This window comes from Meleagris gallopavo, chromosome 7, assembly GCF_000146605.3.
Source record: "Meleagris gallopavo isolate NT-WF06-2002-E0010 breed Aviagen turkey brand Nicholas breeding stock chromosome 7, Turkey_5.1, whole genome shotgun sequence".
NCBI lineage: Eukaryota > Metazoa > Chordata > Aves > Galliformes > Phasianidae > Meleagris > Meleagris gallopavo.
The window spans coordinates 29696077-29720292 of NC_015017.2; the positions used below are offsets into that span (position 1 = coordinate 29696077).

General features: G+C 46.6%; 1 protein-coding gene across 2 annotated transcripts; it reads right to left on the reverse strand.

Moving 5' to 3' along the window:
• Positions 1 to 17567: 17567 nt before the first annotated feature.
• Positions 17568 to 24210, reverse strand: RBM43 (RNA binding motif protein 43). Of its 2 annotated transcripts, XM_010713983.3 has the most exons (4): positions 24005 to 24210; positions 22806 to 23004; positions 22256 to 22350; positions 17568 to 22174 (listed from the first exon to the last, which is right to left on the reverse strand). In XM_010713983.3, exons 2-4 carry the CDS (start codon positions 22999 to 23001, stop codon positions 21437 to 21439), a joined length of 1029 nt encoding a protein of 342 aa, XP_010712285.1. In that variant the 5' UTR covers positions 23002 to 23004; positions 24005 to 24210; the 3' UTR covers positions 17568 to 21436. The 2 variants fall into 2 exon arrangements, with proteins under 2 accessions (XP_010712285.1, XP_019472845.1); XM_019617300.2 differs by having other exon boundaries at positions 22806 to 24210.
• Positions 24211 to 24216: the final 6 nt, after the last annotated feature.

A 24216-nucleotide genomic window follows, 5' to 3' on the forward strand; every position in this document is an offset into this window, starting at 1 on the left:
GCTTGGAGACAAACACCCGCAACATAAGCAGTGTTTCCCTTGGTACCACTGGCTCTTGTTCAGCACCTGAGGGCAGAGGTTGTGGGTTTTTTTCTGCCATCTATTATTTTGCATTGCTTAACTCTCTGAAGCCCTTTTCCTTGAATGGAAATTTTAGGACTGATGACAGATGAAAATATACAACCCCACATTTCATTATTTTCCACTTATGTTCCCGTTGGCCTGCAGATTTTGTAAACCATACGGCCACATTTGAGGGAGAGGATTTTCTTGCAAGACCTACCGCTAGCAGTTGCCCTCCTCAAAAGTTCACAGAATCATTAATACTGGAAACAACCTCTAAGATCACCAAGTCCAGTGGTCGACCCAACCCCACCATGCCCAAAAACCGTGTCCCTCAGTGCCACATCTACACTGGTCTTGAAGCAGTTAGCTCTGGGATATAAGACTAGGAGATTCAGCGCCTACAGTTCCAGATGGACATCACTCCTGTGATAAATGTGCCTCTAGATAAGCCCCACGGGCAGTGTGAGGTGTCACAAAGCAGAAACCAAGGGGTGCAATGTGTGAGGACCTGCACAGTGTGGCCAGGTCATGTGCTAAGTGCTGCAGGGGATGCAACATCACAGTCAGGCCAAAAAGAACCAGCATGGGGACAGTTTGTGCTGTGATTATGTTGTGTGAAGCAAGCAGTGGATCCTTACTAACAAGAAATATCTTTGCTTTAGATGCCAGAAATGAAAGGAGAGCTCCGCAGCTGCAGTGGGTGTCTTATTTACCAAGCACTGCACTTGCTTGGGGTTTGTGGGCTGCCACTTGTGAGGAGGTAGAGCATCCTCATTAGTTTTCCTGCATGAACACAAAGGCCTGAGCTCTGCTTGTCCTAAATCCACACGGTTCTGGTGTGCCAAGCAGCTGCCCCAGAGGCTCCAAAATCCCTGCGCTTCCCTGCGTTACCGCTGGGATGAAAGAGATGCAATCAAAAATCAGCTCGTATCATCATATCAAAGACAACTTGAGAGGCTTCATTTTAATTGAATACATTTCCTTACTTTCAGTCACTTTTGTTTTTAATAGCACCATCTGTATTTTCAAGCACAAGCCAACATGATGCTCTCAGTGCGAGCTGGGGTAACCCAATGCTGCTGAGAGCAGAGCAGAACTGTACACAGCACAGCAAGTTTTCTCCATAGGTCATATAGCAAAACCTGCCAGAACGGCCCCAAAACCTTGCAGTGAGAAATTTTCTACCTCCCTGTTTTCAACAGGGATTACTCTGCGATGTTTGTTCTGTAGCTTCATCTCAGTAAAGAGTCACTTAGCTAGTTCATCATAAAAATCAGAATGCACCTACGTGTGGGATGCAGATAGCTCTCACCATCTTATGCCCAAATTTCCTCCGTGACAAAGTGATTATGTACCCCTTGGAGAGGTGAGCAGAGCCTGGCTCATCTTGGGTCTGGCTGCCATACACTGTATGTAGCATATATCTGTATGGACAAATGTGGGTTGTGTTATCTGAGCCATTGTGGCCACCAAGCAATAGCATTTGGGCCAAAATCTTCACGTGTTCATGCAAAAATAGTTTTTAAAGAAATATTTTTGCTCAGTACAGTGAGTGGAAGGGGCTCTTCTGCTTGGTGCCATCCGTGGGTCTCGATGGGAATCGTTAAACTGGAGCAGTTTTCAGAGGAGAGCCACAGGATGCTGGAGGAGTTTGCTGGATAATGAACGATGCTGGGAACTCCATTTGTTTTCCTTAAAAAGAGGGTGAAGAGACAATCCACTCATAGCCTCTAATTACTGCAGGAATTTAAATGCGATAATAGAGGGCTCCCCAGCCAGGCAGATGAAAGCACACGCAACCCAGTGCCTGCAAGATTCAAATTCAGGCTAAAATTGAAAGCACATTTTTAACAGCGTAGATTATGAACTGCTGAAACAACCGTTGAGAAATCTTCTGATTTGAAGAGGTGTTTTATCCTTCTAGACCTAAAGCTTCAGTTCAAACTAAGAGGTCCCCAGGCCCATTTTACACAGGAGTTCAGACTAGGCAGATGATCATGATGGCTTTTTCCAACCAAATACGAACACTGTCATCAGGCAGTGATTTTTTCAGTAAACACCCACTTTCTTGAACATGTTGCCCAGAAGGCTTTTTCCTTCCCTGTGAGCTGCCCAATCAATTTTTTACTTTCTGAGCACTGAGCTGCCCAAGAAATGTTAGGTTGGGTGAACGTGACCTTCACTGTGTAGATGCAGAATTTCATCTTATTCAGTGCCCAAGGATGCATTCTTCCAGCCTCAGCCCAGGGAATGCTGAGCTCCATGAACTGAGGAGCATCCGGCTCAGCATCACCAGCCAGTGATATTCCTGCTACTATCCTCTGCATGAAAAACTGAGCATGGTGATCAGTTTCAATTTTCCCAATGCTCTTCCAGAGTGTGACCCTGCCTGCATAGGCAAAATCTATCCAGAATTTTATCTGGGTGTATTTTTTGTCTCGTATCTTCATAGCAGTTGCGCTCAAAAGCAATAAAACTCTGATAACATGGTAGTATGATTTTTTTTTGCTACAGGTTCTTGAGGCCATTGAGATAAGCATGACACCATTTACAGATGCCACCAAAGCAGCAAAACAGTGAAAAGAAGAAAGACTAGGGCCCACAGGATGGATAACAAAGCAACAACATGTTTGTGGAAGACACTTAGATACCCAGCGATGGGACAAGGGAGAATGGTTTTAAACTGAGACAGGGTTGAGGCTTAGGTTGGATATTAGGAGGAAGTTTTTCAGCCAGAGGGTGGTGAGGCACTGGAACAGGTTGCCCAAGGAGGCTGTGGATGCCCCATCCCTGCAGGCATTCAAGGCCAGGCTGGATGTGGCTCTGGGCAGCCTGGGCTGCTGGTTGGCGACCCTGCACACAGCAGGGGGTTGGGACTGGATGAGCATCGTGGGCCTTTTCAATCTAGGCCATTCTTGATCCTATGACATACCTAGATATATATGTAGGTTTGTATTGTAACACAAGGAGCATGCTATCCATACTTGAGCTACTTACCAAGGTGCATGATATTCTAGTTATTTACATGAGTATGTGCTGAGCATTCCTTCCTAACAGCATCAGATGGTGTGTTAGTCTTCAGATTACTGGGTTTTACTCTAAAGAAAGATCCTTCTTCTGCTCACTTTAATTACTTCACTTCCCAGTTCACATAATTCTCTCTTACTCTAACACATTTTTAAAAAAAGAAAAAGACGCCTGAGATTTTCCTTATCTGCCTTATCCCCTTCTGATATCTAAAATGTCACACTTTATCAAACACAGAATAACACTAGCCCCATCTAGTTCAAGTGTCTGTCATAAATCAGTTCCTTTAACAAGGTGAGAGGAAAAATACCCCAAAGCATATTTCTCACTTTGTCTTCCCATACCCCAAATATCCTGGGACAGAGACATTACAACAATCTCTAAAAATCAAGTTGACATCCCCTATGTTATTCATTGTTTTACCTGTTTTTTACACGCACACTTCATTTTGTCTCCCATCCTCACCTCCTCACTGTACTTATTCCCTTAAGGCCATCACAGGCAATACAAGCACAGATACAATTTTCAGGTTGAATAAATCCTTTTTATTTTGGAATAAAACCGATGTACTAGAAGATAAAATCAGAGAGAATGCTGTGTCTGAAAGCATCTTCCTCCCAACCTTACCTTGCTTTGGGGTGGTATGTGTCTGCATTACTGTCTGCCTCTGCCCACACTGCTTAGGAAAGCTGCTCTGTCATGTTGGGAGCTGCTGCCACGATGGAAGGCAGAGGAGAAAATTCTGCCCAAATGTTCTCTAACTATGGCCATAGTTAACACAGCCTCTGTCTGACTTGTCTTATACTTGCATCGTTGTGCTCTTGGACTTCTGATATTCTCCAGCACCAAGATGCTCTCACGATGGAAGGTACTACCAGGATGGAAGGTGCTATCATGATGGAAGATGCTACCATGATGGAGGTGATACCACAGTGGAAGGTGCTGCACAGTGACATGGGTTGAGTTGACAAGAGGTCCCACTCTGGCACAGTAACTGCCCTTCCATACACCTGCCATCCTGGCTCCCAAGCATGCAATTTCTGAACTGAACTCTATTCCCATATGGCTGCATTTTAAAATACACTTATAGAATGTAAATCAACTGCAATGTAGAGAATGATGGCTGCATTTTGTAGTTTTCACATGACTCAGAAGGGTGGATGTAGCAGCAGGGATGCTCAGAGGCTGCACCTCACCAGCACAGACCATTTACAAAAGGTCTGATGATCTTCACCAGCAAAGGACATGGTTGAGAAGCTCTTCTGCCTTTGAAGGAATTACACAGAAGACACCTCCATGCAAGACCCATTCCTCTCCAACAAAAAACTGCTGCTCCTCTTCATACCCAATACAGGTACAAGAATCCAAAGAGCAGATCTGGCCCATCTTCCCATGAGGAACCAGATTTATTTTTCTATTCTGCCAATGCAAGAAATCATCATTCACGTTTCCATATGCAAGAGGTTTTGGATCCCAGCTGTGCAGCAGTTACACCACTGACATTACCCCACAGTGCATGCAAACAGCCCAGCAGCCAGGAACAGCCTTGCCCAAAGCTGCTCTACAGTGCAGTTTCTCCACGTCCTGCTTACCTGGGGCTGGCCTGGGAATGTGACACAGCCAGGAGCTCAAAGCCTACACAACATCAGGACAGTCCTACTCAAATTCCAGAACCATGCTGTGAGGGGCAGTCAGCCCTGACCTGTGCATTGCTGCACCGTCTCCAGTTTCTGTTAACCACAATTCACATTTTTCCTTTATACAGTTCTACTTTTTTGCATTTATTTTCTGCACACTCCTTTTACATACACTCAGTTACAATAGTGATCAAAGAACTCAGAAGTTCCTATGCAAATGAAGTTACGAATTTGCGGTTTGGGAAGAATGTAAAACCCACTCATTCTATTTATATTGAAATATTTTAATGTATTTTTAATGCCTTGGCCCTGGCAAAATGAATTTCATTCAAGGAAGTGATATATTGAGCAAACATTATTCTCCTAGGTTTATTTCTTTGTCAAATAATTGATTTTTTTTTTTTAATGTCTCATATTACAGCTAACATTACATAAATGCAGAGAGAAGAATTGCTTGGTTAACGTGCATCTCTCACGAGGGCCCCTTCAGGGCTACAAGCCCCATTTCTATGAAGCCAGCTCCTGCTGTTTTGCCCACACCGCTGACTGCTTGCAGCAGCTGATGGCCTCCAGGGAAGCAATGGTGTGGGCTGGGCACCAGCTGGCTCTAACTGAAGCTGGGTTCAGGTTGGATATGAGGAACAATTCCTTCTCCAAAGAGCAGTCAGGCAGTGGCACAGCTGCCCAGGGAGTGGTGGTCATCATCCCTGGGGGTGTCCCAGAGCTGTGGGGATGTGGCACTGAGGGATGTAGGCAATGGACATGGGGGAGTGGGCTGGGATTGGGACTTGGGGATCTCAGAAGTCTTCTCCAGCCTTAATGATTCCATGATTTTATGACTCTATGATTCTAATTTGCTCCTGAATGGCCGCATGCAGGGCCAGAGCTTGTCAAACACGGGAAAAACACGGGACCCAAGAATACTGCTTGTCTCGTGCTTTCTAACTTCCTGTGCAGTTTCTCTTTAGACAAAAGTGGGGATTGCTGCCAAAATCAGATACTCAGGGAACTCTCTTGCTTGTAAAACCAACCGGTCCCACGTGACACGCGAACATCTGGAATCCATCCCTCCCAGTGCAGCTTTGCTCCAAGCACGCTCAGATATCAGCCCAGAGGGGAACGCATGCGGCTTTCCCACTGTTGAAGCAGCTCCTGCAGGAAGGGGTTTGCAGCTGATTGAGATTTCAGGAAAAAAAGTGGAAAACAATTAACACTGTCAAAACAGTCAGTGATCAAAACGAATTTTAAACTACTTGATGGCAATTCTTTCGACCTAAGGAGAGAATCTTGCCTCCTTCTTCTTCAAAGCCAAATGGGAAGCACTACTCACCGTGTGTGCTGGAGCCACAGTGCTGCTCCTCCAGGGATGCTGCTTCTTCCTGCAGGGGGTTGGGGCCAATGGTGACCCTGGATGGGGTGAAATGGGAACCTGAGCTTGAGCAGTGGGCCTGGGTTCAGGTGGGGTGGGAACCCACTCTGCAGTGGTACATGGGTAACTGCCCACGCAGGTGCTGCTGACAGTTTGTGGGTTGATATATTGATATTCAGTTAACAATTTATGGGTGGATATAATGATACTCCACATAGGTGATGGCCCTTTTCATCAGTGTCAGATCAATGCATGACTCCCCTACTACTTACCCACAGAGCATCACCCTGATATTCAAGGTGAGCATCTTTAAGGTCCCTTCCAACCCAACCATCCCATGGTTCTGTGATCTTTAAGGTCCTTCCAACCCAACAATTCTGTGGTTGTTCGGTCTTCAGGGTCCTTCTAACCCAACCATTCCGTGGTTCTATAATCTTTAAGAACCCTTCCAATCCAATCTTTTCATGGTTCTATCATCTTCAAGGTCCTTTCCAATCCAAGCTATTCTATTGCTTTCTGATGCTGTACATTTATAATCACCATGCTGGTTCTGACCAGTGGAACTGCGATTACTTTATTCAGACAAGCAGCTCTGTTGGATGAAGCCAGGATGTTCCCATTTTTGCACACCTGGGTCACTGAGAGCACTCGCAGGCTCAGGAGCCACACCAGAGCTCAGAGCAAGCTCTTCCCTGTCCCTACCTTTGCACATTTCCTTTGTGCTCAGACGCACGTCCTGCAGCCCTCCCAGCTGACTGCATACAGCCGAATGCTGTCGGAAATAGCAGTGAGTCGGAGGAGAGCAGCCCCACGAGGGAGGCATGGGAAGGGAAAGGAGGAAGAACACCTGCACTGCCGGCTGTTTCCCAATTAATATTTAAACATTTTATACAGATCTGGGACCCTCCGAGCAGAGTGTTTTGCAAAAAGCCAGCAGTGATTTAAGCCGGAGCTTCCCCAGCTCCCCGAGCAGCTTTCACGTGCACCAAAGGCAGTGCCATGCTCTCCCCATTCCCCTGGCACAGCAGTGAGTTCCTCCTCTGCAAATTATTCTCACATTAATTAGACTAAGCTAAATGAAGAGCGGGATCGGTGTGCAGCTCAGCAGGGGCTGGGGGAGGCACAGCAGCCCCAATAGCACACAAGTGGCTGCAGACATCCACAGGGCTCCCATCAACCAGCACGGCCCTGGGGTGTGCAGGAGAAGTACCAGGAGCCATCCTTGAGGGGCACTTTCTTAATTATTTTTAATGAGATGTTTGCAACCGCTTAAGAGAGGCAGGATGGGCACTTCCCCCAGAGCCACACAGACAAGGGGTGAGGAGGGTGAGCAACTCAGAATTGTAACCATCAGCCTCATGGAAACGTACAAATTGCACTGAAAACACCGACAGGCATTACAGATTCCTGTTTTTTCCAAGTCTTCCTTTTGTAAGATAGGTTGCTGCTCTGCCTTGTTAAGAATTCCCAAACCATTGCCCCAGTGCAGAGCCATCCAGCTGTGCTGGGAGGGCCTCAGGCTCCGACTTCGCACCGCTTCGTTTGCAGATGGGCCCCAAACACAGCAAAACCAGTGCCCGTGCAACCAGCACTCCCAAATATTCGCAGGAATGGCTCACATTCCTCCAGCACACAAGGATTAGTAGTTTTTTGCAGGGTGATTTGCTCAGTGTTTCTCCTTGTTGTATCCTCTAACTCAGGAATGGTTCTGCTCAGCGTATCATGTTCGTGGGGAGCAGTACCCTTGCGGCAAGCCTTGCTCTCAGCAGCTGAGTGCTTCAGTTTTGCTCTGGTTTATATCCCCCAAAGCTCTTTAACAGCTCGCACATTCCTTTCCATAAAGCTTACCCTTACAGCTTACCCTTAAATCAATTTACGGCTCAGCTGGAGCGAGAGGAGCCAACACAACATGCAGAACCACAGAGGGCAGCATGCCTCGACCTTCTCCAGTGCCACCACTGCACGGGCACTGCTGAGCCTTGGGAACAGGGCATGGGGACACCTTGGGCAGTATCAGTGCTGTGCAGCAGGATGGGCAATGCACTGCTTTCCAAAAGCAGGCTCCATGTCACGCAAATTGCATATTTTGTGCCAAAACTGGCCTGCAGAGAGGCTGCCAATGGCTCACTCGCCCTGCAGTGCCTGCAAGGTCCTGTTGGCAATGGGACTGGTTGCGATCTGGGGACAGAAACCTGGGTGACCTCTGTGCACCAGGCACCACGCGAACTCCAGCTTAATTAATTAAATCATTGATAAGAGTACTATAGGAGGAGCAAAATACACTCTGTCCTATAAGCAGCAAAGCTTTGGGTGGAAAAGTGTCATTTTGGGTTCCCTGTTCTTCACTCCTCCAACCAACAGTGAAAGGAAAGGGAAATAAATACCAGAGGGGACACCTGCCTGTCGCCCTGTCCTCAGCCTCCCAGCCCAGCCCATCCCCTTCTGGTTTCCATTTCCTGCACTGAAGCAGCAATCGTGTCCCCTGGCTGCCGCCGTTGGTTATGCAGTGATGGATGTGCAAAAACATGAAGGAAGCACTCCCGGTGCCGTGGGTTTTTTACTTTTAAAATGCACTTTTTGAAGTCATAACATTTCAAAGCACATTTACAATATGTTTGCAATGTGGGTAAAAGATTACTTTAGTCTCCTGGAAAATGTAATTTTCCAGTAATTGGTGTTCTCCTACAGTAGCTCATATGCATGCATTAATCCTCTCCTCCAGCCTCGATGTGTTTCTTATCCCGTGTCACACAAAAGCATGTTGCTGAACCTCCCAAGCACCTCTGCTATCCAAACTGCTGGGTACTCCTGACAAAATCAGGTTTCTACATGGGCAGAGAGTTTCCAATTATCCATTATATGCTCTGAGATCCAGCTCTGTGCCCCCAGCACAACTCCCAGCACATCACAATTCACAGAGCCCCCAGTACCTCACTTGCCACAGATCTCCCAAAAACAAGCTAATGTTTTCCAGAAAGGCTTCACCTCCAGGATAACAATGGCTTTGTCCGTATCACGTGCAAATCCTTAACAGTGAGTTACTTGGTACTGTAAGCACCATATATTTATTCCATTATTGCATGGACACTTGTGATGAATGGGTCTCTGCTGCCTGGCACGTGGGGCTGGTTGGGATGGGAGCAGTGGGATCTCCTGCTCAGACCTGGGCCTTCTTCTCCCAGCACCACCCAATGAATCAGTACTTCCAAACCTTTGGGGCATTGTATCAATAATTAATTCAACAGGAGTCCGTATCATTCAACGCAGTTGTGTTTTATGGAGTAATAAAATACAGAGAGGGTAAAAATCTATTAACGCAGCCATAGTCCTCCTGCTGTCTGCACAGGATTGCTCCACACAGGGTGTCTTTTCTCTGCTGCATGCTTAAAATTCAATTTGCAGTGCAAAGGCTGCTGAACATGCTTTGCAGCTGCTATACTTTTTTTTTAAGTAAATAAGCAGTTTAATTTCTGTTGCATCAAGAAGGTGTCGTGCAATCGGTGATTCCCCAGTAGCAAACCCTTGGCACTGCGCTGAGTAATGGCACACAGCACCCTCTGGTGCTGCTGCGAGAAGCGTGAGGGTGAAGGAAAAAGGAGCTGACCCAAGGAGATGGGAGGCTTCTGCCTCCTACCATGATGGAAAGGGATAGCAGGAAATATTCCAGACCTCGCAGGTGCACCTCACTCACGTACAAGCTGCCCATCCACACTGATAGTTTGATTTCATACACCACAGGTTTCTAAGAGAACAACTTGGGGCTGTTCTGGTGTCCAAACATCCCAGCATATATTCTTCTATACGTGCTGCTATAACAGACTGCTGTGCTGGCAGCTGGGGCTCGGGGAGAGCCAAAGAACAGCAAAGAACTGCTAAGGACTGCAATCCATGGGCTGGTGCCCACCCTGCCCTCCTGCCCCCGTCCCACTGCCTTACCTCCTGCTTCACCCCGACAGCCTCAGCTCAAAGGTCAGCACCCAATTAACGAGGTTTCTGCTCAATTGTCTAATCCCCTGTAATCTCGTTAGGATGATCCTCCGCTCCGTTTCTTCCTGCCGTCTCTTTCTCGCTTTTTTCCCATTCCTTTCACCTCTTCTCTCCCTTTCCATTTCCTACGCCTCCCCCAAGCACCCCTTTCTCTCAACTGTGCTAAAGTTTCACATCATCTCAAAGGTTTCCCCCAATCTGAGATTTAAGCATCTTTTTCTTTAGCTGCATTCACAATTCTCAGCACTTCTGTTCTTAAACTGCATTTGAAACGCTTCCCATTCCTGCATGTCTCTCTGAAAGAAATCACAGTGAAAATACTATTTGTTTTAAGCTGACTCCCTGTGCACCCAAAACTTTAACTGCATTCTCAAGAGCTCTTTTATCTTCTGCTTTTTGCATAACCCATTATTTATCTCACTTAATTCAGAGCCCGCGTGCAGGACCTCTCCCACCCTCTCAAGACCTCTCATTTACATTTCCCAAGGGCTCTTCTTTAGTTTGGGTCATTCTTTCCATCTTAGATACACAGAGGGTCTACATTCACCCTCTTGTTGTACCTCTTCCATAGGTGTTTATGAACTTCTCTTTAACTGGAACAGTTCTCCAGAAGTGAAACAGAGCAGGATTATGCTGTGAGCACTCTTAGGATGTTGGTAGCATTGATTCCATCACTTGCCTGGTGGGATTTTCTCAACCGTAGGAGAAACACGCTATAAAAAAGGCAGAATGTAGAACAAAATCGGAAGCCATGAATCCTCAGCTATGTCATTTTTGTGTCAAACTGTAAAAATCCCAGGAATCATCCATCTGACAGTAGATACTCCTATATCTGGCAGCCAGAAATGAAGCTTAATAGCTAGGTTGCATTTACCCACAGGAGGTCACGTGGCAGCTGGATGTGTGGGGCAGTGCTGTGCTCTGCATGGGGAGATTCTGCTGCCTTGCTCCTTTCAAAAAAAGCAAAAAGCTGCCCTAAGTCACATCTTCACTGCTCCATACGCAGTGTTCAGATCTGAAGAGCAGAGTCAGAATTACAGCCAGATCAAAGCCCTGGTGAGATGCAAATGCTCCTGCACGCATCAGCTCTAACCCTAAAGATATCCATGTTGGGGGTTCTGTGTGCAAGGAGCCTGCCCTGCTGTCTGTCCCTCCTCCTTCCTCACAGCCCTCTCCCCACCCTTGCTAAGGGGAGAAGCAGAAAAGTGCTGGTGTCCACACTATGGAATCAGCCTCCCAGACAGACCGCTCTGCGCTGGGCTGGCTGCTTCATTGGGGACCACATCATTCACGCCCTGTGCAGCAGCAGGGATGGCATTTCACCCATCACACCGAGCTCGAGCCATTTGGCAGCGGCCTCAGCAAGCTTGTGATATACATTCCTCCTTGTTAAGTGGAGGAAAGCCTTAATTAGGATATCAAATTGCAGGAAAACACAGAAGAGGCCATTCCACTGAGAGGTCTGGGGCTCAGTCCGACCAAATGTTGATGGCACCAGGCTGATGTGCCAGGCAGCACAGCTGTGGTCGTCACATCACTGCGGTCACAAAGAGCTCTTTGGGTGATGGGAGGCTGCCTTCTCCCAGAAAGCAGAGGGAACTGGGACAAATGAAGGCACTGAGGTCATAAAAGAGAGGTCTGAAACAGAAACGCTGCCTGGTGCCTGCTGACTGGTCCCCAAGTACTGGAGCATCACTTAGTTTAGCTGAATGAAAGAAAAAAGAAAACTAAAAATCCCCCCAAATGTCTCTATTCCCATCCTGAGATGCATCCGTCACGCACAGTGCCATTGGATGTGATCCAATGTCCTCCCTTTTCTTCCATCTCCTAACTGCAAGTCAGAGCATACCCAGGCTTTGACTTTCTTGCTCCCAGTGGTGTGCAAACACTGTAATTTGAACAGTTTTCTGCTGTAACCTTTCTGCTCAGAGGCCCCATAAAGGGACCAAGGTGCAGCACTGGAGTAGGACCTTTCTGCAGCAGGCACAAAGGTTGGTGCTTTGTCACTCTTCTCTCTTGCTTTTAAAGTGCACTGCGTTAATGTTTACAACTATTTAGAGAAAAACACTCCATTTACCCTAAGAACTGGTTATGGGCCTATAATGATGAAATAAAAAAGCAGTGATTTCATCCTGGCTGTGGGCAATGGGCTCAGCCAGCCCATAAAGCAGTACATCTGCAGGCAGGGAACATGCAGTGAGGGGAGGCAGAGGTCCCAAACAAAATGGAGCACTGAGGGGATAGAAGTTGGGAGTTCAGGGGGGATTGAGGTCTTCCCAAAGCTCCTGGCTTGGCCAAGGGTTGGCAAGCTACGAGTGAAGCCCAGGCAGAGCAGTAGTGCCCATGTTCCCCCCAGTGTGGTTGGGTGCAAGGGGGTACAAGGAATAATTCCTTCTCCATGGAGCAGTCAGGCAGTGGCACAGCTGCCCAGGGAGTGGGGGGTCAGCATCTCTGGGGTGTCTGTGTGGATGTGGCACTGAGGGATGTTGCAGTGAGCATGGTGGGCTGGGTGTGGAGATTCAAGAGGTTTTCTCCAACCTTCACTCTCTGCAGAGCATCTTTCCAGCAGCTGAGCCCCCAGCCTACACTGATGCATACGGTTGTTCCCCCCCAGGTGCAGGATGCTACACTTGTCCTTGACCCCACTGGGTTGCTCTCCACCCAACTCTCAGCCTGCCCAGGTCTCCCTCAATGGCAGCACGACCTCCTGGGGTGGCAGCCATTCCTCCCAGCTCCGTACCATCCTCTGTACCTGAAGGTGCAGAGGGGCTCAGCCCTGGGCTCCCACTCAGATTTGAGGCAGGGATAACGTCCAGCATCCAGAAATGCCTTCTCAGCATAACACTGAGCTGCACCTCTCTCCAGTAATACCTGCACGCAGAGCAATTGCATCAGAAACGATTTCCCTCCATCTCAGTAAAAGCACATTAGGAAAAACTTCAATTTCTAGGAAAATGACTTGACAGCTGTGTTGAAATTACCTCTAGTAATTTTAAGCAAGTGGAAGCTTTTATATTTGATTGCACCAAAAATGTAAAGTGTGTCACTTATTAAGCTTTCATATCTGACAGTCTGGTACCCGACGACATCCTTACAGCAATCTGGACTGCAAGCAGCTAATGTACCTCAAAATTATTAGGGACTGTAGAAAGTCATTACATTTAAAATTAAATGGGCTCTTGGTTCTTGAAGGCATCTCCCACATCTCCCTCTCTCTTCCCTCAATGATGATAACTGGCCGACCTGCCTGCTTTGCCCTGAAGGGGACCCATGTGCTCCTACTGACCTGCAGCATCTGGTCTTCAGCAGGGGCCTGGCTGCGACCTTGGCTCCTTTGGCCCCATCTCAAAGGTGGACCCAAATGCCATGCAGGAAGCTCTGGCAATCCCCCATTTCCTACCTGAGGCTTTCAAGCAAGAAACGTCCTGCAACACATCATAAGTTTCCCATCAGGGAGCGATTGCAGGGAGGAAGAAAACCTTGCTTAGTCTATTAAAACCCACATAAAAATAAATATGCAAAACCAGCTGAAAACACGAGGACTGTAAAATGTTTGGGCCAGCTTAGACAGCCTACAAATGGCACAGTGGTGTGGCAGTGGCTTTGTACACCAGCAGGATGCTGTGCCACCTATACCCTATGATTCTTGCTCACGTTCTGGCAGTCCCAGCCCAAAAAGGGAGATGGGCACAACCACAGAGTGTTAGAGGTAGGCTGCAGTGGTGCTGCCATCGCCAAGTGGTGCTGGGGGCTTGCAGAGCTCCTGGGAAACCTCAGCTCCCACCTTCGTGCTGAGCTGTGTCTCTGCTTACCCAAGCACAGACATCCCGTGATTCATTAACATGGTAACGATCTCAGGGTGAGCATTAATGGCCGCATCGCTGCCAAGCATCTGGCTGAGGTTAACGGCTTCCACGCAGCAGGTAAGGACTGCAGAGGAAAACATAAACGTGTTGTAAAGAAAACCCAACCCCTCAAAATAAAACTGGAAGAACAATAAAACACAACAGTTGCAATGTAAGCACACCCTTTTGTGCAGCCCGTCCTGCAGCACATATGGAGTGGGATCACACTCCATACACACGGGCTGGTGGTAATGGGGTGGGATGAGCAGGACTTGAGGACTTTGGCTATTAGGAATGATAGTATGATTCCTTCTCCAAAGAGCAGTCAGGCAGTGGCACAGCTGCCCATGGAGTAGGGGGGTCACCATCCCTGGGGGTGTCCCAGAGCACTGGGGATGTGGCACTGAGGGATGTGGGCAGTGGGCATGGGGGGTGTGTGGGGTTGGGGATCCTTAAAGACTCCCAGAAACAATGGCTGTGCTTTCCCCCTCCCTCTGTGGTTAATGTGCCCTGATTCACCCTCTCCAGACAGGGCCAATTCCACAGCTGCTGCCCACAGTGAGCATTTGCAAAGGAGAAATCTCACAGCAGGATGAGCAAACTTGTGCAAGCTGGGATAACATCAGCAGCCTCTGAGAACCTTCGAGAAACAGCAGCACCAATCACCCAAAGGTCCCAGGGCCTCACGTGCCAGAGCTGTACCCACAACTGCAGGCAGCCGCTGGGTTCTGCTGATCTTGTGGCTCATTAGTGGAAACACAGCTGTTTTCTGCAGGAAATTGTCAGCCTCTTGATGTAATCCCATCTTGGTGGGGGTGGCTGTTTTAATTACCACCTGCAAACAGATAGCGAGTGTTTGCAAGTTGCAATAGGCTCTCCCCTGGGGGAGAGCACAGTGCTTTCTTAACTCTTTAGCGCTGGGACCCAGGGAATTCTTTATTTACTGCTGCTTGCATTTGCCATGCAAAGCTGGGAGGGTGATGGATGGGACTGGCTGGTGCAGAGGCAGCAGCATAAATGTCAGCTGGCATGAAGCTGAGCATTTGAGATCAGCTCAGACAGCGGTGTCAAGGCAGCCAGGTGCAGCTCACTGCAAAGCCTCTGGCACGCTCGTTTTTAGCATTTTAGCTCAGTGCTGCTCTCAGCACGCAGCGTTAGCTCCTGCAGGAGTACACACACCTGATTGGAAGGGTCTGTATCAGATACAGAGGCAATCACAGGATCCAGGCACCTGAGATGGTCAGGGAACTAAATTACAGCTTCAGCTGTGGTTGTCCATCCGGGACGCCTGCTTGAGAGAGCCTGAAGGGACCAGCCAGGGTGTTGTGTTATCTCTGTGAGCGCAGGGCTGCTAGGCCAACAGATGTGTTAACTGGTCCATGATCACAGCAAGCACTGTGTGCAAACAGGAGGCACAGGGGCTATTTTGCACACTAGCATCAATGATGCTGGTTGCGCACCATGAGCAAGACCAGGAGAAGCGCCAAGGCTGCGAGACAGGCACCAGAGCTAACAGAGCAGCCAGAATCCAGGGCAAATCTGAAATTTGCCATCAGTGCCACTCACCTGGACACCATGCACAGTAAGGAAGGCCATGGATGCTCTGCCAGCAGAGGCATCGCCCACCTGCCTGAACAAAACAGCTCCAAACGCGGCACGAAGCACCATATTTTCAGGCCTCTTTCTGGAAGCACAGATAGAGCTGTATGGAATGAAGGCTGCTGTCAGCTCCTGTGCTGCTTGCATCTAAATGAGCCCCCCCAAAGGAAACCCTCTTCCCTATGTAAATAGCAGAGCTCGTCCCCGCAGGCCTGTTTCTGCCCTATGTAAATACACCCACAGCCCCTCCAGGCCTGTCAGTGCCAGGCATTAATGAGCCCGCAGAACCGTTTCTTCTCTCATTTTGTTTGGCAGTGCAGATGCTTAAGTCTCTCAACGCGGTATTCAGAAAGTTTGGAAAATGTAAAGTACACCCGAGAGAAATGCCAAATCCCCCAGCTCGTGGGGGAAGTGTTCGTGTAACTTAGAGGGGGAAAAAGAGCTCTCGGTGGTGTTTACTGTGTGCATTACAGTTTTCCAGTTGTTAAGAACTGGCTGTATCCGTGCAAGAGCAATCTGCTCATAAAGAGAAGCTCCAGACGGTGCTAAAAGAGATGGATTTCTGCAGAGTCCCAGCACGCAGGGCATGGCTGCGTGCAATGCCAAAGAGAGAGGCTGCTTTACTGTAACGCTGGGAGAGATTTGCCGGTACCCGCACCAAAATGAAAGGCTGCTTTTTTAAAGCATGTCTGAAGTGCAGGTTGAGCGTGTGGACGTGCACCAGTGCTGCTCACTGGCTGCAGTGCCAGCCCCAGCACCAGTAGGGCCATGTGGGTACAGGGCTGCACTGGGTTGCCCCTTCCCAAGGCATCCTTTGTTGCCCATCTGTCCGTCCCCACTGACCCCATCCCTTCCAGATACGCTGCATCACCACCTATGGAAAGGAGTTGTCAGACTGTTTTTCACACCACACCCTCACGTTGTATTTCTACAGCAAAACTCAGATGGTTTCTCCATCCCTGAGCTGCACAAAGAGAGCAGAACTTTGTTTTTCCAGCATCTCATACCACGTTTTATTTGGGTAAAGCGCTTGGCCTGGCTGGTCCTGCTCTGTACTACGGCCATTAAACAGGCAGTAGCAGTGATGGGAGGGGAAATCCACCTGAAAAATGGCTTAAATCCAGCGGCAGCTGCTGCCATTAGAGGCAGTACTCCTTCTTCACTCAGTTACTCTGAAATGTTTTTCTGAAAGTCATTAATGGGTGTCAGGAGACGAAGGAAAGCTATGCAAGGCAAAGCAGAAAGAGACTTGTTTTCCAGCGGACGTTCTGCAAGGGAAAAAGTAAGTACAACCAGACGGGGCTCCAGCAGCTCCAGGTTGTTGTGCAGTGTTGACTAAAGAGAGGGATGGAAAAGGTCCTTTTGTCAGCATCCGTGGCAGATTGAAGGGTAAAAACCCAAACGCCAAAAAATGAGATATTTTGAATGACACTGGGCCACACTCATAGATGTTTTCCTGCCAGTCAGCAGTGATAGCTTGGAGAGAAGCCACATATCCTGTAAACACCCATCAGCCCCTCTGAATGCGATGGACAAAGTCACCACGGAAATGTTGAGCAACAGAGAAGGAATTTTTGCAGTGCTATCTTGGCCCTGCTCGACAGCTGCTTTCCTCTCTTGCACAAGATGTTCAACAAAACAGGAACGTGTGTGTTTGCTTCCTGAGGGCCGGATTGGAGCCAAGTGAGAGCCTCAGCGCCTCCGGATGCACAGAGTGCCGAGCTCATCTCCTCCTGTCCCGGTGGGAGTGCATCCCCATCCACCCCACACTGACTCACCAACCACCCCAGCTCGCCCCTGGCTGATGGCCATGGCATGCTTTCATCACAAGTGTCGTGCTTCTGGGTCTCCGGGGTGGCCAGACAGAGATGGACGAGGCTGACAGTTGTCTTGAAGAATCAGTCATTGAATTTTCGTACCTATATATATGTATTTAAGAAGATGTCTCCCTAAAGCAGCACTTCTTCCTTAAGAAAACGTCTTTCTGGCATTGCAGCCTTTCAATAGACATGACAGGTCTTTTGTAGTAGGTGTTGGTTTCTTTTTTTTTTGAACAAATGCATAGAGGAAGTTTCAATGCGATTCAAACATTGCCGAGGCAGATTGGATGACAACAATTATACCTGCAAGAAAGATCTTCCAACATACCAACCGACCCCCTTCCCACATGTTTTGCAGGCACCTTTTACACTGCATTATTAGACGTGCAGGCACAATGGGGAGTAACAGAGGCTTTGTCCTCCCTCGGCCACACCACAGCTTTGCATCAGCGATGGCAAAAGCACTCCAGTAAATCATTCCCCCTCCGTCCGCCTCCCCCATCCCCTCAGGCCAGCAATGAGATTGCTTTTCCACCAAATTGTATAATATTTTCCTGCTAAGGGATGTCAAATCCTCTCTCTAGCACTCAGGTTTCCAGACAACAGAAAAAGGTAGTTACCCACTGACCACAGTGCAGTGCTGCTCTGCCAGGAACAGGGCTGATTCTGCTGGTTGTTGTGGCTGATTATTTTATTTTATTTTATTTTATTTTATTTTATTTTATTTTATTTTATTTTATCGTTAAGGCTTTGTCTTAATGTCAGTGGGAACTGTGCCTTCAGACAAAATCAGGCGTTGTATTTTTTACTCCATGACTGTTACATATCCCCATCTGGTAAAGGGCAGCAAGCGTCGGCACAGCAATAAGGACAAATATTTTGTTGAGGTCCCGGGAGTGAATTCTCTTTTCAAATTAAAAGTGCAAATCTGGTGCTGAGAATACTGAGTCAGCACTGATGGTTTAGATCTAGGAATTGCATCTAATATGCTTTCCCAGATATTTTGCAATATACACAAATATTAAATCCCTTTTCTATGTGGAGCTCAAGTTATAACACTGCTTTGCTTGCCATAAAAAGTGACTGTGAGAATAATAGCTGGCAAGCCTCCTACCAGACCTAACACCAGTCTGCTTTGCTGTATTTGTTTATGTGTCCACACTAAGGATAAAACCAGACTTTCTTTTTTTTGCTGAACATCTATTGTTTTTCACAGCAACTGCGTTATGATGGAAGGAAGGAATACGTGTTTCACTCACGAGGTTATTCTGCTCCAATGCCGTTTTTATCTTACAGCAAACATAGGTCTATCCTGGTGGACCACACTGCATGTTTTCACCTGCTGAAAAAGGTTGCTCTGTAGAGTTACATCTAAAAGAGCAGCTCAGGCAGCCACAGCACATACCACAGCCCCTTGGCTACCAGCACTGACACTGTGTGGGATGCTTGCTTTGAACCCTGCCCTTGCTGGGCCACAAGGAACCATCAGAGATGAGAAAAGTGAGATATTCCAAGGCAGCGCTGCTGCAAAGCCCACCTGAAATAGCAGCACAGAGATCCAGGAGCATAACAATAGATGGTGTGTGCTGGTCCACAATGGACTCACATCCCAATTTACTCTAAAGAAATGACATCAAGGTATGGGACCAGAGGAAGCAGATGAGAGACCCCAGGAAACAAGGCAGTGCTGGTGGCAGAGCACCTGGCGGCCCGAATGCTCAGCTGACAATGGGATGATGGACCAGTGAATCTGAAGAGGAGCTGTGACAACTGCTGTAAAACAGCAATAAAAGTTTTATTCAACTGCAGCCTTTAAAGGACTTTGAGGTTTTGACCTAAAACCCAGACAACCAGAAGTGAGCAGTACCTCTACCAGTGCTGCTGTCAAAATTGACTCAATGGATGTAGTTCAGCCTGACCCGCTGGTATTCTGACTGACATCAGTGCTGCTGGTTTATGAGCCCTAAGCATTTCTGCAAGTGCAAAGGAAACTCTAGGAACCAAAAAAAAAACCCAACACTGAGACTCTGCAGAAAGGAGAATGGAAGGTCAACACAGCCATTAGAAAAGAGAACTCATTTCATTAAATGTTTGACCTTCATGGAGAATTCTCTCCTTTATGAGGTTAAAAAACTTCCCATCCTTGCTTAAGCTCTGTGGGGAGCACTGAAAAAGGCCAAGGTTTGGTCAGTGGGGAGCAGGAGGGGCCCTAGCAGACCTGGCTCTGGGCACTCTGCCCTGCCCCCCTCCAGCCTCTGCATGTACTACTGCTACAGAGGAACCTGGCATAGATATAAGCCTTTAAGCACCCCTCCCTCCCAGTTCAGCACATCACTTCAGCTCATCATCCTCCCACTTTGACAGTGTATTTTAAAACACAGCACTGGTACTAGTTTAACGACTTTTATCTTTCATTGGCATAACTGCAGTGGGTAATCAGTCACGACAAGAAAATGCCTTAAGCATGATGAGCTTCCAACTAAAAGTCTAGGAGTTGCTTAAAGAACACAAAGCATTTTGAAACTCATTTCTTTAATAGGATCATAAATTCAATTTCATAAGATTTTCTTGTGAAAGAACTAATGGTCTGTAAGTCTTAGCAATGTATTTCTGAACATTCTGAAATCACAAAACACACTTTCAACTTGGCTTTCTAAGAAGATCACAAAAGGGTGCATATTTGGACTAATAATGGATCTCCACGGAAAAGGTTTAACTTTAAAACACACGCTCTAAGCTGTCACGTTCCTGTGGACTGCCTTGATCCCCAATTTCAGTGAACGAGGCTGAAATTCTACAGTGAGCACCCCGTTTTAACTCATGGATCAGATGGAATTCTGTAGTGAGCACTCAGTTTTAACTCCAGGCACTTAACTCTAGAAGTGAAAGCAAAGGGCAAGGCAGACACAAGCAGGTAAGTCTAAACAGTAGACTTAAGAATGTTTTTTAAAACTATTTGCATACCTCAACCTATCAAAAACTTAAAATGTGTACAGCTGCTAACAAAAGAGATATTCAGTGTTCTAAAGCATTCAATTTAGAAAGTAATTAACACTAAGTCTTCATCAGGCTGTCCTATCCTTACAGGAGATGGCAGAAATCCCCGCAGTCTGAACCTCTGACAAGGTCTGGAAAACACAACTGGAAAGCATTAATAGGATAAAGGTGTTCCTGTTCTCAGTTACAACTACTAATTATTGCATTAACTAATCAGTTTTGCACAGAAAAAAAGGACTGCTCCTATCTGGTGTATCTATACCACTAGATGATTTAGACCAGAAAAACTATTCCCACATTGGGCCTAAGAACTGTATAAATAGAATTTGATTTAAAAGTTCAAATGTGCCAAGATTTTCACATCAAAATGATGGATATACTTCCATGTCTAAATAACACGCTGTCCAGGGATGCTGCAGCTGCTGTTACTACTGGAAAAAAATCTGCTATCGCTCCTACAAAGACAAACTCAGTTTCTTCTCTCAGGAACTTCTGGTGCCAGCTTGTAAAGCCTTTTTCAGGACATGACAAGCCTACAGATTTATCAAGCATTCCATCTTCTCAAGTACTAAAGTTCTATCTTTGTGCATCTCAACAAGAGCTTTCTTCTGCAGATAAGGGCAGCAGCAGCAAGCCACCAGTCCTACCTTCAGTGGTCATCTCCCTGCACAAAGAAACACGTAAACTTCTATGCAGGATATCATACCAGGTTGGTTCACTCAGCTTTACAGTTACCATTTCTTATGCTAATGAAAAATCTTCAAAAATTCTTCTTTTCACATCATAAACTCCATGACGGCAAGACAGAGTGCATGTGGCCAGAATGCAGCAAATGAAAGGAAGAATGTGTCTCTGTTTGGACGGAAGAAGCTTCATTTCTTCCATCTTGAAGCTCACCAGAGATACAAAGATCATTTGTTTCTTGGTCTGAACTTTATTTGGTATCTGGGGAGGAATGGGCTTTTTCATCCTCATGTGCAGCATTCCCAGACTGTGTAGGAGAAATGAGGCAGACCTGAAGTGACACAAAGGTTGCACCAGAACAGCTCATTAGAACTGCACTGTGCAACAAACATGAGTGCTATCTTTCTACCTGTTTTGAAACAGGCTCTGAATTTTTTTGTTCACTTCTTGTGTAAATTCAAAAACTGCAGAAGAACTTCCTATCACATCAATATGAGTGTCATAAGGAATAACCAAAACATCCGGGTAGCGGGATTTTACACTTCCACACACCAATCTGTATTTCTTCTTATCTCTGGTGCTCCTCTCAAAGTTGATCCTTTCTTTACGTAAACTGTTATGAAGTTTTATAGACTGAGTTTCAATTTTCTCCTTGACTCTTAATACTTGTCCAGTATCAGGCTTGTTTCTGCCTTTCTGAAGATGCAGTGTAGTTACATCACCATCAGTGATGTCAGAAATCACAACATCGCTATCTGCGAGGAGTTCCTTGGCAAAGAAGCACTTTATATAGTGGTATATATCTGTGTCAAGAACAACCACTTGCTTTTCCCCTTCAGCATCATGAACAACATTATTCACCTCTCTGGTGAGTCTGTGTTTGTTCAGCCTCTTCTTTGGTCTCTGATGGGACTTACTTGCTTCATTTTTATCCTCTGAGAGGGATTTTGCTTTTAGTAAAAGAAAGTCTCTTAGCCATTTGATTGTTGGAAATGGCCCTTGAACAGAAATATGCCCGTTGGATTGCAAAGAACCAAAGCTCAAAGCTGTGCTCTTCATTTTAAGTTCTTGTATTAGATCCTCCAAAACAAATTTATCTTTGAAAACAGACATATCAAGGACAGCTGTGACAGAGCTGAAGACCTAGAATTGTGAATGAGAAAAGTTAGCTAATGGTTAACATAGCTAAGGAAGCACAACTAGAATAAACTAAGGATAACTTACATTTTCACAGAAAGGGGTTACTTTCAGAGGATAGTATCTGGGCAGCCTCCTGTCCTCTAGTCGATGCTCATTCCTCTGTAGAACACTCTCTACAACTAAAGAGAAAGCCAGATTCACTTGTTTGGCAGTAGGATAATGTCTTATTGCTAGTCTGACAATACAACACTGTGTGGGTATTTTCCTCTTGATGCTTTCCCTAAAATTTCCATACATACACACAGGTGATCCAATTCTCTTGCCTAATATATTTGCATTAGTCAAAATGGTTCAGAGAGACAGAAGCCTGTCTCCTTAGAACAATAATTGTCAGAGATTTGTTCCCAAAGACCTGACTACAAAAATCACATTGTGCAGTGTTTGTTTCTAGAAACAAACAAAAGTTTGTGCAAAGTCTCCTCAGAGTCATTATTTCACTGAACAGAAATAAAATCCTACAACTCTGACTGACTAAAGGCACATAAAATCCTAATGCCAGTAAGGAATTTATAATCATTTGTTTCAGAGTAAACATTCTGGGAGAACGTTTCCTATGGTATATTAGTGTGAATACCTTCTTGATCTTCAAAAGTTATATATGCAACTCCTTTTTCCCTTGTTGGATATTTCACTTCTTCCACATCTCCACCATTATTCTTTGCCTTTTGGAAATGAATCACCAGAATGTCACTCATGACATCATCGTTCAGAACACCATCTGGAACACCAGAGATGACAATGGTCCTTGCTGATTTAGCAGCCTGTCCCATGTCCTGTGCAGAAAGAAATGGCATGCTGTCAAAACAGTGACCTGCACAGAGGTTACCCAGAGCCACCATGGCTGCTGAACTGGCTCCTTTTTGTTCAGACAACCCGTTCCTTTCATAGATAACTAAGATTGCTTTATCAGATTCTGATTTCAATGAATGCCAGATTCCCTCGGGCACCTTCACATTACCGTGCAATAAAACAAAGTGTCACTTACACACCCTCGGTATCCTCTTTTGTTAAAGCAGTAAAAATTAGAACTAAATTTAACAGCTTCCCAAATGAAAGGCCCAGTGTTACGCTGGTATGATTGTTTGCTCTAATATGCAAGATTTGAAGGAAATGGAAAATGTTAATTGCATGTACTGTTCAACAAGGACTCTCTTTTCAGAGTGCCAAGGTCAGCTTCAGACAGTTCTTACTTGTTAAATTCACGAGAGCTGGGATGAAGGGTTATGCTGTGACTCAGCTCTCTCCATTTACTCAGAGGACAACCTTGTTAAATTGGAAGAACATAATCCCAGCCATCTGAAACCTGCAGTGCATAAAATAACTACACACATGATTTTCATCAGAGCCAGACCTCCCATCGCTGCAAACATGAAACCCATCCTAAATAGGATTTGCATCTATGCCTTGTTAGGGAAAGCATCTTGTCTTTCCATTCCTGCTACATAAAAATAAACACTATTATTTCAGTGAAGATACAGAAAAACACCATGAACGATGGGACTCTGAGGAGATTTTGCAATGGTTTGTTGGCTTGGAATGAAGGAAAGGATGGAAGGAAACAATTCAGCATGTTTGTTGATCCAACAGTTGGCAACCCTGCCTGTGGCAGGGGGTTGGGACTCGATGATCCCTGGGGTCCCTTCCAACCCGAGCCATTCTGTGATCCTGTTTGCATGAGAAGTGTTCATGGCAACGAGCTGTCCCTAGCTCTGGAGTAACCACACAAGGACCGTCCTTCAGTCTGCGTTCTCCAGGCTTCTCTCTTCAGCTTACATCCTTCGTGCTCCTCTCAGGGCTCACATCTTCCACGTTTCTCTGACAGATGCTCTCCTGGCTCTGTGCTGTGCGGGTCACCGGGCACTCACGGAGCCCTCAGGACGCGCACGTTCTGCCCGGATCCAAACAGCGCAGCACGGCGGCACGCCTGAGGGGAAGAGGCTCCACAGGCCCTCGGCGGTGCCGCACAGCGCACCCTCCCACCCGCG

Excerpts from the sequence above, each read along its gene's own strand:
- RBM43 (XM_019617300.2), bottom strand. The coding sequence starts at position 23,070 with ATGGTGGCTCTGGGTAACCTCTGTGCAGGTCACTGTTTTGACAGCATG. Across the intron at positions 22,351-22,805 it reads AACTTTTGAAGATCAAGAAG|TTGTAGAGAGTGTTCTACAG; the intron begins GTATTCACACTA and ends CTTTCTCTTTAG. Across the intron at positions 22,175-22,255 it reads TAACCCCTTTCTGTGAAAAT|GTCTTCAGCTCTGTCACAGC; the intron begins GTAAGTTATCCT and ends TCACAATTCTAG.